This window comes from Musa acuminata, chromosome BXJ3-3 (genome assembly GCF_036884655.1).
Source record: "Musa acuminata AAA Group cultivar baxijiao chromosome BXJ3-3, Cavendish_Baxijiao_AAA, whole genome shotgun sequence".
In the NCBI taxonomy this organism is placed as follows: Eukaryota; Viridiplantae; Streptophyta; class Magnoliopsida; order Zingiberales; family Musaceae; genus Musa; species Musa acuminata.
In genome coordinates, this window is record NC_088351.1 from 2,220,888 (window position 1) to 2,235,459 (window position 14,572).

The 14,572-nt window shown below is 37.8% G+C and overlaps 2 protein-coding genes across 6 annotated transcripts; one reads left to right on the forward strand and one right to left on the reverse strand.

Moving 5' to 3' along the window:
• The first annotated feature begins 301 nt into the window (after nucleotides 1-301).
• LOC135633952 (protein PIN-LIKES 3-like) lies at nucleotides 302-9,202 on the forward strand. Of its 5 annotated transcripts, none has more exons than XM_065143989.1 (11): nucleotides 302-812; nucleotides 1,410-1,565; nucleotides 1,742-1,821; nucleotides 3,070-3,194; nucleotides 3,740-3,861; nucleotides 4,121-4,360; nucleotides 5,787-5,879; nucleotides 7,392-7,492; nucleotides 8,355-8,407; nucleotides 8,505-8,690; nucleotides 8,793-9,202. In XM_065143989.1, the coding sequence occupies exons 1-11, from the start codon at nucleotides 786-788 to the stop codon at nucleotides 8,921-8,923; spliced, it is 1,314 nt and encodes a 437-aa protein (XP_065000061.1). In that variant the 5' UTR covers nucleotides 302-785; the 3' UTR covers nucleotides 8,924-9,202. The 5 variants fall into 5 exon arrangements, with proteins under 5 accessions (XP_065000061.1, XP_065000060.1, XP_065000064.1 ...); XM_065143988.1 differs by having other exon boundaries at nucleotides 305-812; nucleotides 5,781-5,879; XM_065143992.1 differs by having other exon boundaries at nucleotides 305-536.
• Nucleotides 9,203-9,434: 232 nt separating this feature from the next.
• On the reverse strand, nucleotides 9,435-12,097 carry LOC135633177 (cyclin-dependent kinase B2-1-like). Its single transcript, XM_065142351.1, has 8 exons — nucleotides 11,799-12,097; nucleotides 11,277-11,418; nucleotides 10,772-10,833; nucleotides 10,560-10,671; nucleotides 10,350-10,443; nucleotides 10,167-10,236; nucleotides 9,942-10,080; nucleotides 9,435-9,738 (listed from the first exon to the last, which is right to left on the reverse strand). Exons 1-8 carry the CDS (start codon nucleotides 12,035-12,037, stop codon nucleotides 9,646-9,648), a joined length of 951 nt encoding a protein of 316 aa, XP_064998423.1. The 5' UTR covers nucleotides 12,038-12,097; the 3' UTR covers nucleotides 9,435-9,645.
• Between the last annotated feature and the right edge of the window lie 2,475 nt (nucleotides 12,098-14,572).

Sequence of the window (14,572 nt, forward strand, 5' to 3'; positions counted from 1 at the left end):
CATGCTTTGACCAAATTGGATTCAATCTTCATGAAGACTTCAGCATTTTACGCTCGACTAATGATGATATACCGTCTGATGAAGAGGAGGGAGTGCCAACTCAAGTAGAGGGAGAGCTGACTTAGGACTCTTTAACACTATTACTCCCGCTACCGTAGAAACAACAACTACATTAGTTCTACATCATCTATCGTAGACATAACTCTTAAACTATTTGTGTAAATTAGGATCATATTGATGCTGATTTTGATAAAGGATCGCTGTGCTTTCATGTGTTTCGCTTGAGATACTTTAAATATGTATTCCGATCAACAAAAATAAAAGCAATGGAGTTGCATGTGTTCAGCAGGGAGGCGAAGGATCACGTTCCTCGATGTGGAACGCGATAGTTGACTGTCGGCTCCCTCTCGCAGCTTCAGAACCTGACCTCACGTGCTTATCTTACGTTCAACAACTGCCTCGCACAGAAAACGGGCAGGGTCTGTGATTTCGGAGGAGAGACCGGTGGAGGCGGGAGTCGGAGGAAGCGTGCAAGGGTGGGGGGATACAGTCACCCTCGCTGATTCTTTTCCTGTGCATCAGCCCTCTCTCTTTCCTTCTTTTGCTTAGCCATCCTAGTCCTCCTCTTCTGCTTCATGGTTTCCTGTCTTGATCGTTCTCGTAATTGGCTTAGACATGCATGCATGCATCATCGAGAATGATCTGATGTTGTGCTTTTCCGGGGAATATCCGATGAAGCCTTGAGACTCACGATTTACGAGGAGGAAATGATGATTCGAAAATAGATGTTTATTTCTCTTTTTGGTTTGCAGGTTTCTTAACTATTACAACTCGATGAATAAGCATGCAATTTCATCTTTTGATGAACTTTATGTTCTGTAGAACAATGGTTTAAATCCGAAAAAAGTTTCTTTTCTGCAAGGACATGTGAAAATTTTATGGTATTTTGGATGTTCTTAATCGTGCGATTTTAGTCCTGATATTGTCCGGCAGTTGATGAGTTGTACATTTTAGTTTTTGATGGATTTGTTTGGGGGGAGCATATCATGCATTTGTGAAGTTTCTAATGCCACAAAATCTGCTAAAACTGTGAGAATTTATATGGTCTAATTTGAAGAGTAAAAGAAAACACAATGAACATGACTTGACACTATCGCCTGGCAACCGATGATCCTCTCTAAGAAACAAAAGTCGACCTTGATGAACTAAGTACTCTGTGCTTGATTCAGAAGAAGAAGAAGAAGAACTAAATAAGAAGAGGCTAAAAAGGTCTAATGATTTTGGATCGACATTTGATACCCGAACCGTGCTGCTTGGTAGCACTGGTTTCATTAGCTTGAAATCTTTTGCCATTTCAGAGTCGATTGTTTCAGCAGAGTTGCAGAATCACAAATGCATCTTCTTTGCAGAGTCGTAGGAAAGCAGATGATATGGGTCTTCTGAAACTTTTTGTTACAGCATCTGTGCCGGTTCTGAATGTGCTTCTGGTGACTGGTGTTGGGTCATTTCTTGCAACAGGTCAAGTTGGCATTTTATGTCATGAAGCAAGGAAACATCTGAACAATGTGAGTTTTCAATATCTAGCAACAAGGAGAGAGAAAGGCTTTTTTCCTTTTTTTGTTAATCTTAATTCTATTGTGCTTACATCCATTTTGTTATTAGAGAGTAGCAAAAACTTTCTTGATTGAAATTCTGAACCATCAAACGTCGAACCGCGGTTTGATTTTCTTTGTTCTTGCAGGTTGTGTTTTACGTGTTTAATCCAGCTCTTGTATCAACCAACTTATCTAGGACAATTACAATGGAAAGCTTGGTCTTATTGTGAGTCATAGTTCATCTTTATCCATTTCATACAATTATGAATAATTACTCAAGTTTTGACACTGTTCAGTCGATAATGCTAGAGTTATGTAGCGCCCGTAAGACCTTTCTTCACTTTCTTTAGCATGTAAAACTATTTGCTTCCTTCTGAAATTACACACGCATTTCTTCCTCTTTGCTATGGTTCAAAGAATTATTTGCTTTATGGAAGTTATGTTATGTGAGAAGCCATGGCCCCATACATCACTACCTTTCTCTCTCACTGCTATTGTCCTGGCCAATTTCACCAAATTGCTAGCTCACTCTACTGCCTCTATGCAAGAAGTTCGCCGGTGCAGAGTATAATGATCTAGATTTTGATTGAGTCAAAGACTTCAAATCATAGTTTCTGACAATTAAAGGTAGAACGGCAGAAATTTGAATCTCCACCTTTAGTATCGATACAGAGATCATCTATGATGTGAAAAATATCTTTTTATTCATAGTTAACATGTCCTTCTTTCATGTGTGGATGTACATCTGTTATCTCCCTACGCAATCATATTCTTGCAGAAACAAATGAATATCTATGATAAAGTCCACCGAAAGTCCAGAAAATATGAGAACTTATTTTCTATAGTACCATTTTATTCTCAAACTCATACATTTCTCTTAATTCTGTTTTGCATAATGATCTATACTATATAATCTACAGGGTAGTATCCATCCCAAGCTACTTCCTGATAACATGTGTGCTGTTAAAGTGCTGATGGAACTGTTATTTTTATTAAGCTAGCATTAATTCTAGGGGTTTGATCTGTACACTCATTTTAATGGCACTTGGAATCTTCTTCTCTCTCTCTCTCTCTTTGAAGGTAAGGATGGTAAACCCAAGTTATTTCATTTAAGAAATGTAAAAATAATTGATCCATACAAAGCAGGTTATAGCGGTCTCCTTAGATTTATATGACTAGAAATGGAAAATAAATTTTGCTTATAAAATTCAGAAAGCAAAAAGATCTTTGAGTACAAGACATTCGATCCCCATTTTTTCTTCTCACACTTGCATGCCTATGTACATGTCTTGATGGCACAAAAAGCTCTCAAGAAGCATCTGATTTAATCTTCTGGCACACCTGGATCAATGACCAGGGACCAGGATGCTTTTACACTTGTACATTTTTGTATCATGACACTTCTTTCTAGATGTTATCTGTTTCTTACTGTGGACCACAGAGAGATGATTGTAGCTTCCATCTAAACTTGCAGGTGGTTTATGCCAATCAACATACTTCTGACTTTCATCATTGGTTTGGCATTCGGATGGGTTGTAATCCAAATAACAAATGCTCCATCCCATTTAAAGGGACTAGTTCTGGGATGCTGTGCTGCTGGTAGTTAAAATGTTGCTTTATTATTTTGTATTTATTATTCTAAATATGTTGTATTATCAGTAGCATAACCATTTCTTGAAATTGTCATTAGTACAGTGAACATTATCACTGACATGCACATATGAAACTCACCTTTTAAATGCAACAGTACCTTGGTTTTCTACTCCATCAGTTTATGTGGTTCATGTTACCAAAAGGTCAAGAATCCTTATCGTTGTTCATATAAAGTCTTACATAAGATATACAGCAATTTTTAACTCATAACGGGCGGCCTTCACAAACAGGATGCTTCAATTTCCTTCCATTCTGTCTCTCATAATCTTGTTATTGGGGGGTCCCCAGATAGAATATAAATTGTCATATGTGCTGAGGAATAAACATACTGGGAGTTTCTCCATGTATATGGTTCAACATGTTAAAATGTATATCAGAAACTACATCCAGTTATGAACAAGGAAAGTGATAGTCAGATGTCAAATCTTCATCCATTGATTTTGTTTTCAGAAGATATATAGTAGCTAATCAGTGATTAATTGGCTTAACAGGCAATTTAGGAAATATGCTTCTCATCATTGTCCCTGCCATTTGTAAAGAACGAGGTAGCCCATTTGGAGCTTCAGATGTTTGTACTACTTATGGGTTAGCATATGCTTCTCTTTCAATGGCTGTAAGTCTTCTTTTGTTATCGGTACCTGCTGAAATCATCTGTTATTATTCATTCACATTACTTGCTACCTTTAGAATCCATATTTTGAAGTATATATTGCTTGCTCACCTTTGTCCCTTTTCGTCTCCAGGGCATAAATCTACCACATTGCTATACTTTGTCATGTACTTGTTAGTATATATGTGTCGTTCATAATACATTGAAAAGTGATACTTTAGTTGCTTATAGCCTTTGTCCCTTTTCTATCATCTTACTGCAGATAGGTGCTATCTTTCTGTGGTCTTTTGTATACAATATAGTGAGGATATCTTCAGGTGCTACAGAGGGCAAAGCTACTTCATATAGCGACACACAGGAGCAACAGATTATACAAGAAACTGAGAAGTTGGTCCCTCAAAGCTGTTTAGATAGGACGCTTCCAATAGAACACACATACTTACCTGGAGATGAATGTGTTTTGACTATGTCTGCCTCCGAGATACCTCAGAATGAATTGAAGGTTATTGCAAGTTTCAATACATTGTGCTTTGATCATCATAGCATGAATGTTCACGTTACCAATCTTGCCATGAACACTACTATACCTAATTATATGTTTTCAGTAACAGAATTTTTTGTTGACATTAGATGAAAAAGCAGAATATGCTATCTAGAAGTCTCCAAAGTATAGACAAGTTAATTGTTGAATGATTTGATTGATTATTAACAAATATAAATGTAGTATGCTCTTAGAATATAATTGGGTTGGTGACATGCTCTCTGGTTTCTACTTATCTAAATCGCTTTTCAGGATTTAAAGCCTTCTCCATAATTTATCAGCCATAGATCCAGAGAATGAACTGGTAACTTTTTGAACTAAGAATTTGCAGAATCTCCATAACATCAGTTCTGGAAGTGTCACTTGGTTATGCCTTAAGGGCGCTTATTATGAGATTAAAATAGTAACATTTTCATTATTTGGAGCAAAGATCAATTTTTTGCAAGATATCTTATCCAATTTTTGTACAAGAGTAAAAAAGAAAAAAGTAAATTCTTGATTCATTATATAACTTAACTGTTGATTTTTCATGTCTAGATTTGATAGCTAAAAATCCAAAGCTAGAGCTGCTATACTCATTTTGCCAGAGTCTGTATTTTGCTCATCTAACTCTAGTTTTTCATTAGTCCTCCTCAACTTGAGTTTATTGTTAAAGTTGGCGATGCAATTTTCAAAACAAGATTGGCTATATATTGTTAAGGAAAAGTTCTATTATCACCACAAAAGATCCATTGCCACTTTAAAATGGGATATCCAGTCAGTAAAATGGTGGAAAGAACAGCAAATGAGAAAGTGCAGAAAAATAAATTTTTAAACACCAGCTTGATACTGATTTTGATAATTTGTTGCATTGAAACAGTAAAGATCCTAAGAGGTATATCAACCTGTACCACTCCATATCACTGAAGAAAAAAACAATTAACATGATATCAAGTTGTATAATTCACAAAAAGTGCTTGATCAGAGTGATAAACACTGATTGGTTTGTACCAGTCCAACCAATATTGCAAAACCATACAGAAATGTTAGATAATTACTGACATCTTTAATCAATCTTTTCCTTCACAGTTTGCTTCCTATGCACATGTTCAGAACAGCACTTTATCTAGTCATTGCTTTACATGGTATCTAGTAGCCACCTGCTATAATGTTTGAGTGGTATGGGTGTATGAAATATCTAGCCATCTGCTATATCATACAGAGATATGTATGGGATTACATAATATTCATTCTTTTTATATTCTGGTATGGGTTCACAAGATTTGCTGGTTTTGTTGGTTTTGTCCTAATATATTTGTTAACAATGACAAAGACCTTTGTTGTTTGGTCATACAGAAAGTCTTCAAAGAATTGTGTTTTGGTTAATGCTTTATAAAATCAGTTTCAGGTGTCATTCTCGGATAAAGCAAGGCAGCTGCTGTCAAATATTTTGAAAATTATTGACTTAAAAAAGCTTTTTGCGCCATCAACTATTGGTGTGGTATACTACTTGTCCTTATATTTCTGCTACCAATGTTGTCCCTGAAATATTTACCAAGAGTGCCACAAAATGCCATCTTGATGTATAAATACCAACAGGGAAGCACAGTTGTTAATGGGGGTGTTCAGATTTGGTGTGGACCACAATGCGAGCAGACTTCTAAGATACAAGACATGTTGAACATATTTTGCATTGTCATCCAAATTACATGTCAATAGTAACTTCATTAGTTTTTATTAGGTGTTTCATCTGGAAAGTAGCCCAAGCTTGAAAGTCCAGCTCTTTTGGTTATTTTTCAGTCTATTGCCATAATATCATGAAAACTTGGTAGATTTTATTTCACTTTCATTGTTATGATCCTATCAGATAAACTTTGCATATATATATATTTGTTCTTCCTGTGCTAGCACGTTTGCTATCCAAAATTTTATGCTATATTAGACGCCAACATCTGAAAGCTCTGTTGTTATATGTTAACTATAAGTTTGTCTGAACTCATGTTAGGGATACAAATGAGGATAAAACCAGAAATGATAAAAATTGTGACGATTATGCGTTCTAGGTATCTCGAACATGCCAATCAGATTTGTCTTAAGAACTGGCATGGCTGGGTTGTTCTTCCTCAAAAAATTCACTTATGATGATGGCACAATATCTAATATCAACACAAGCAGGAAATTTTGCAGTAAACAGTTTTTGGTTCATCCTATCATAACAGGGAAAATATACTGAACATCAAAATTTGATGAATAAATTTTGAAAAGAAAGTTGAAATTTCTTTAAGTCAATATTGCAATATTGCATAGCGAAAGTGGCTGAAGGATGATTCGGCATCTGTCATTGTATTTTGGAGGAACACCATGTTAGAATGCTAAAAAATTATCAATCTAGTTAGTAACAAGCTGGGGATCTAAACAGATACCTGCATCTTCTCATTATGGAATCTTTGGCATGCATGAAAGATTTGTGCTATTTGCAGATCAGGTGATCATTAGGTCTGACGTACAAGTGTTTCTTGTTTCTTCTACCTTTTGACAAGGTTAAACACATTAATAATATTTGAACGACGTTGGTATCCAGTAGATTTAGTTGAAATTTTAATGCATCTGGACATTGTGTAGCTTTGATAATCTACTATTAGACAAGTAGTGAACATCTTTGACTTCAATCATTCAAAACACGATTTGATGTAAACAAAAGAAAAGTGTAGCTAAAGATATAAACATGAAGGTTATATTTCTGTGATAAAGTCAAGTTGATTGGATTGGTTAGGATTAGAAATAAGTAACTGAACGCGTTAATCATGTAGAATTCATTCTTGAGTATATGGATTTGCAAAAATTTTATTATAGTCTACCTGTATTTTTTTTCTTTGACTGAAAAGTTGGAGTATAGTATTCAAATGATCATGATGTTGCATGCTAAAGGAACCAAGTAAAATCTGAAGTCACGCTTGCTACTGCATGATCTACCAGTGGAACATACTGATAAACTCTCTGTTCTCTTCTGTAGATCATTGGATTTATAATTGGAGTAGTTCCTCAGATTAGGAAAGCAGTCATTGGTGAGACTGCTCCTCTTCGAGTGATTCAAGACTCGGCTGATTTGTTGGGGTACGATATGCGGACTTCAATTTTGAATTTGTTGCACCGCATTGTTCAGCATAATATCAGTACTAGTTTCGGTTCGAAAATCTCATTCTACCACTGCATCCTACAGAAAGCGCCTGTTTATGTTTATTATGCTTCATCCTTTTCCTAGTGTAGAAGCACATGAATATAGATCTGTTCAATATCTTTGAGAAATTGTCTCATAAATGTTTTTTTTATCTGTTATTTAAAAGTTTTACTCAATTCAGACATCAGCCTCTTCTGTGACATTGTTGAGATAAACCTTAAAGCTTAATCTTCTTTAGAAAGTGGAATGTTGTCCTTGCTGTTGCACAAGTAAACCGTGTAATGAAGCAACTGGTCTCCTAATATTCTTCTCCACAGAGCCTTTCCCATCCAAAAGTGCTTTGCTAAAATTTGTTCCCAACTTTTGGGGGATCATGTGTGCCTTTGTCAATGGCAACACAAAGTCATCTCGACAGCTATTTGGCAACACATTAAAGAAAAACTGCTCAACAACCGATGAATTTTTCTTTACATTGACACAACATTGCCATTTGTCTGTGGACTTAGCTGAGTATGAGAGCACAATGTATGACAACTAAAAATGATGTAGGTTGTTCATGGTCCAATATTATGCCAGCACTTTAATTCCAAATTGTTTATTTTGAGAGCCAAAGTCACTAGTCAATCCACATAAAGATTTGGAGATCCTCTGGTTCAAACTAAAATTAGTTTTAAAGTTCTATTTTGCTATAAATCTTCAAACATTTAGCAAGCTGCTGTCCCTTTGCTTTATTTTTTTAGATGTATGGTTGCTGCAGCCAGTTGAATTCTATTTTTAATATTTTGTTTTTGGTTGCAGCGAAGGCGCGATTCCAACTTTGACCTTAATAATGGGAGGAAATCTCATTAAAGGTAGTGGAGCTGTTGGAAGATGATATGTGTAACGATTAACGACGATTCCGATACGCAGAAAAAAATAATGAATTGGTATGGACATCTTCTGTTTCAGGTTTACGAGGTTCAGGCATTCGATTTTCGCTCATTCTTGGAGTCGTAATAGTTCGTTATATCATGTTGCCACTAGTAGGCATATTAGTAGTCAAAGGGGCAATTAACTTGGGTCTGCTGCATCAAGACCCTTTATATCACTTCATTCTTCTCCTGCAATATGCACTTCCACCAGCAATGAACATAGGTGAGAGGCATCTGCCCTGATCGAGAGGCATCTGACCAATGACATAAATGTTTTCTTCATCAAGGAACGTCTGCTAATCTTAATCAATTTGTACACTTGCAGGCACTATAACTCAATTGTTTGGGGCTGGTGAAAGTGAATGCTCGGTTATTTTTCTCTGGACATATTCCCTGGCTTCAGTTTCACTCACCTTGTGGTCAACTTATTTCATGTGGCTTGTGTCCACCGACTGATCCTAAGATTTATCAGCAAACAAGCAAGCAAGAAGTATGCTTCCAAATGTGCCCTGCATCTTGTTGCTAAAGTTTCTTTGATCTGAAATGGAATTCAATGTACAAAGAGAGACAGAAGAAAGGTCTAGTTTTACTTCATCATGTTTTGTTGTTGCTGCTACTGCTAATGGAGAAACTGGTTGTAGTTGGCTTTTTATGCTTTCCGTCTATAATTGACCTTAGTGTTGTTTTATGTAATTTATGTTACATTTCTCCATGACGATATAAATTTTTTGTTTACTGTTTGTGCATTGCACATTGGAGTTCCTTCATACGTGAAACCTTTTCAATCCAAACCTACTACACACACAACCACTCTTTAATCGTATCTGAAAAGTCAAATTACACACAATATTTAGTATCTCCAAACAAAATAATATTGGCCATGTTTGATGGTCAACAGTAATTTCAGAATTTACTCTTATCTAATTGGTTATCTCGGTTAAAAAAAAAAGTTCACCATAAAGCTGAATTGTCTTTAATCTTGCATCATTTTGAGATTTGAATCCCTTAAAAATTCTATTAGAAAGTTTCCATACACGACCAAACTAGCGAAAGAAAGAACAGGAAAAGAACATCACAATGCTTAATGGACTCTTAAGCACTTCCTCCAAATAGAATGCTCGAGAAAAGCTACACTGTATTTACCACTGCTAGATTTAGGACCAAGACCGGTTAGCAACTCAGTAACTAGCCTTATTTACATCGTCGAAGTACGGGTGCTCCATAGCTTTCTTTGCTGAAATCCGCTTGGAAGGCTCGTACTGCAGCATCTTCTGCAAGCGTTTGAGTTCACAGAAAAACAAGGCAAGCTCATCATCATAGGTAAAGAAAATTGAATATCGAAGATAATATATGACATGCAAGAATGCCATCTAGTATTTACCAGATCTGTAACTTTACCACTTTATCTTACTGAAGGCGTTAATTTATCTTATCTTGAGCGGAATACCGGAATTCAGAAAGCGCAGCCACTCACCGAAAGCAAGTCTAACCCATTGGCTTCCAGAGTAGGCACGGCTGATGACAGGCTCTTGGGGCTCCACTGTGGATACTCGTGCCAGTTCGTTAATCTGCTTACTCCGGGCCAAACTTCTTCATTCGGAGTACCAAGCAACCTGCATCAGCAGCATAATTAGCGCAACTAGCAAAACTACAAGGAAAAAAGAAGAAGACCAAATCTTTGGGCGAAGAGTCATTTTACCTGAAGATGTGGAGCAGCTGCTGCAGTTCAGAGTCGCCAGGAAAGAGTGCTTGGGTGGTAACTAGTTCAGCTAAAAGTCCAAAGAAGGCAGGAAGAGCCACTTAGAACAGTAAAGAGGTTTATAGATACAACTATCTTACACAAATTCTTAGCGCTTTTGATAGGAGAGAGAGATCCGCTTACCAAATATACAGCCAACTGACCACATATCGACTGGTGTTGAATAATGTGTGGCCCCAAGGAGCACTTCCGGAGCTCGATACCAGAGAGTCAGGATCTGAAACAATTCATTGTCATGAAAAGAAGATAAATAAAAGCCTCTTAATGGCGGAAGCTGTTTCTGTAATATCAATAGAAAATATATCCACCTATCGAGGGTCATAGCTCACGTACCTCATGCGTATACTTCTTGAGGGGAATAGTGAAAGCTCGACTCAGTCCAAGATCTGCAATTTTTAGCATCATACTCTTCCGATCCATTAAAAGATTGTGAGGCTTCAGATCTCTGCATCGGCGAGGAGCTTGTTAGATGAAAAATTCAGACTATTTTCCTTTTGTATATAACAAACTAACATTCGGTACCGTAGCATCAAATGTGTTTTTACCTGTGCAGCACACCGCGGCCATGACAGAAAGCAAGTCCTTTGCAGAGTTGATACATCAAAATCTGTAGGAACCATAAGGACCTTCTAAGAATCTCGACAGAATTATCGGACGAATAATAGAGGCTATACAAGGATGTGGTAGATACTCATCACTGTAAATAAAACATCTTAAGGAAATCGTTTGCGCTAGAAATTATACATCAAAATTTTGTTGGTGATTAGTACGATTTAGTGTGATGATTTAACATCTATAAGTACTACTCTGCTTCAATCTTTAACAAGCAAAAAAAGTGTTTTAGGATTTCATTCTAACTTCACAAGAATCTGTAGGGTAATAGACAAGAACAAGTATTATCAAATAGAAGTCTAGCAGTTCAACAATCTTACACCATATAGACAGACTTCATGAACCATAGCCTCGAAAGCCATTCGATATGTTGCAGCATGCAGTATAACGACGTGCCAATTAGTTTAGGAACGCGGCCTCTAGACTTAGTGCCCTTACCTTGACAGTTTTGGGCGGGATCATCTCATGAACCTGGCGGAAGCTTCTGATGTACTTCTTTAGATCAGTGTCCATGTACTCAAATACCAAATACAGAATGGTCTGTCCTTCTTTGTTCTGACCTTGCTTGAGATCCAGCAGTCTGCGGTGGATAGCAAGAGAAAATCGATCAGGTTTACACCACTCTGTGGGGGAGACCAATGGCATGAGAATGAAAATACAGGCGCTGCCGAAACGACAACCGGAAGAATCGACGGAGAGCATTCTAGAGAAAAGAAAAGTCACGGAACATGAGCCAAACATCCATTATTTACAGAGGGGAGGGAGGGATCTTGATCATATCGGTACGAGGAGGCGTATATAGCAGTTTGTACCACACCCGGGAATAAGAATTAAAAACAAGCATAAGCGGAGAAGGAACGCCGATTTTTAATCATGAAACGAAGAAAGGCGGAGAATCCCCTATCCGGAAACGAAGAAATAACTAGTGTCGTCCTATAGTCGTCGTTCAGGGAGCACCACCTGACGATGTGGGGATCGACGGACAGCATGCGGAGGAGGGAGACCTCGCGGAGGGTAGTGGGGGGGACGCCCTCGTCGTCCTCGGGCAGGCGGGTCTTCTTGAGGGCGACGATCTTGCCGGTGGCCTTCTCCCTAGCCTTGTACACCTTCCCGTACGTTCCTTCGCCGACCTTCTCCAGCTTCTCGAACGCATCCATCGCCCGGCTCTGCTGTGGCTGCTGGATCGTCGCTGTCACCATACTTCTCTCTTCGCTGAATCGAAAGAAAAAGACAATAGGGATCTTCTTCCTTCCGTTAGAGAAGGGAAAGCGGCGATATATACACATACACCGATGGTCTGTGGCTGGGGTATCTGCCGTGTGTCCAACGGCCACGAGAACACTGGAAATTCGAATTTCAAACAGCATCCCAACCCTGCAATGGCGGTGCGGGGATGGGGACGGCTGAGATCACCATTCACCACCGAGTCCCGGCTTGTGTGCCGTTCCACGTATGATGTATCCGCTCAAATCACCGGACCCCACACCTGTGTCTCTCCGCACACACACATGGCGGTGCGGGGATGGGGATGGCTGAGATCACCCTTCACCACCGAGTCCCGGCTCGTGTGCCGTTCCACGTATGATGTATCCGCTTGTAGATCTTTTAAGTCTTTTATGATTTACTTATATTTAAAATATTTTTTATATTTTTAAAATATAATATATAAGTTTGATATTTGAGTTAACCGACGTTAGACTGTGTATTGACTCACAAGAAATTATTTATATAATAATACATATAATTTAGAATTAAAGTATATTTTAACTTATATGATTTTGGTCATAGACCTTTTAAGTTTTTATGGTATATACATAACTAAAATAACCCTTGTATTCTAAAAATATAACATATAAGTCCCTTATATCAAATTTGAGTTAACAGAAGTTAGAATTTACTTACGTGGAATGTTGACTCATAATAAATTATTAATATAATAGCACGTGTAATTTAAGTTTTTTTTTAATAAGACATCCATCAATGGTAAGAGGAGATATCATCGTGGAAGCGACCACTAACAGTAGCACTGAGCCACTGCTTCTTAGTAGGGCATCTTACGCACACAATCTCTCTCGCGCTAATGATGAGCTCAAGAGCTTCCGAAGATCACTCACTAACTCCATGACGCATGCACCCTGTCACCCACCATGGCGTTGCCTACTACCGCGAATTACACTTGCTCATATTTCCGACAAGTACCATCATACCTTGTAAGCCACATCCCTCACGAAACACGACATCACAAAGATGAAGAGTAGGCAGAAAGAGTGATTGAGCTAGTCCATGTAGCCCTCTCACACCTACTCGCTCTCCTCGACTAGCTTGTTGAGGAAAAGGAGGTGGCGGAAGCTATTGTGACGAATAAAGACAAAGAGATAGAGGTAGGAGAGATAGGCGACAAAGATGAAAAGCTAGACCACCACGTCGTAGGCGCGACGGGTGGGGGTGTAGGACAGGATGAAGTGAGAGACGATGGAGATAAATACATCCATGAAGAGAAAGATGGACTAGGAGATCACTGAGTGCCTAACGTCGAACTAGTTGACGTACATCCACCTAAAGCAGGACCGGAAGCTTCTGAGCTTATCATCAACGAGGGAGAGGTTGCATACGTACGACACCTTGCTATGTAGTAGCAGCTTAGTGTTGCTTGTGGTGATCACTTTCACGACGATGCCTTCTCCCACCATTAATGGAGGTTTAAGATTTTTTTTTAACTTAAATTATATATGTCATTATATTAATGATTTATTGTGAGTCAATATATCATGTAATTAGACTCTAACGTCTATTAACTAAGACTAGACGAGAGGGACTTGTATGTTATGTTTTGAAAATGTATGAGTTATCTTAGATATGAACAAACCATAAGGACTTAAGAGGTCAATGACCAAAACCACATGAGCTAAAATGAACTTTAATCCTAAATTATATATGTCATTATATTATGAGTCAAAATATTAATATATGTTAACTCAGGAAGGGGTTTATATACTATATTTTTTAAAATATAAAAATTATTTTAGATACAAATAAATTATAGGACTTAAAAGATGTATGACCAAAAGATACACAATATGTATACAAATATATGTATACATACATATCCCTTGTCAAGTATATATGCATGGATATCATATACACAAGATAATAAAAAGATAATTCACATGACAAGACAAGATAATAAAAAGATACACAAGAAAACAACAAGGATAAGGTTATGATCTAAAGTGTAACAATCATGGATATCATATTCAACGTAGGATAATCATGGATCAAACTGTTTTTACAGTTTCACCTTTTGCATCACACTTTTGATTCATCATAAATTAATACAGTCATAAAAAATAATATTTACGCTTCTTAATCGGATTAGGTTTATCTCCGAGTATGAGTTCGAGCTACTGAGTTGGGCCACATGTTGTGATCCATGGAAATAGACAGATCCCCACCGTCTCCGTCGACCCAATTACATCTCGATCGAAAGAAGTTTTAGCCGCTTTTGGAAAAAGGTGCAAGTCACTCTAAGCTCCGGGCGGCCTCAACATCCACGGAGCTTCCCCTCCCATGGCTGGCAACCAAAAAGAAAGAAGACAGAAAAGCTCCGTTCCTTCTCCTAGCCAACCATTCAACTCCATAGTGATTCAGCTCCGGCCAGCATCACTCTTTGAAGTATAGTGGGTCTCTCTATGGCTGCTGCTGCTGTACGAGGAAATAAAGAACATAGAGAGTGG

Bases quoted from the DNA above. Each gene is read 5' to 3' on its own strand.
- LOC135633177 (XM_065142351.1), bottom strand. From the start codon at position 12,037: ATGGTGACAGCGACGATCCAGCAGCCACAGCAGAGCCGGGCGATGGAT. The intron at 10,444-10,559 runs GTACGTGAGCTA...GAATTGTTTCAG, and splicing joins TCAAGAAGTATACGCATGAG to ATCCTGACTCTCTGGTATCG. The intron at 10,237-10,349 runs GTAAGCGGATCT...TTGGACTTTTAG, and splicing joins GTCAGTTGGCTGTATATTTG to CTGAACTAGTTACCACCCAA.
- LOC135633952 (XM_065143988.1), top strand. From the start codon at position 786: ATGTTTATTTCTCTTTTTGGTTTGCAG. The intron at 7,493-8,354 runs GTACGATATGCG...TTTTGGTTGCAG, and splicing joins GACTCGGCTGATTTGTTGGG to CGAAGGCGCGATTCCAACTT. The intron at 8,408-8,504 runs GTAGTGGAGCTG...CTTCTGTTTCAG, and splicing joins GGGAGGAAATCTCATTAAAG to GTTTACGAGGTTCAGGCATT.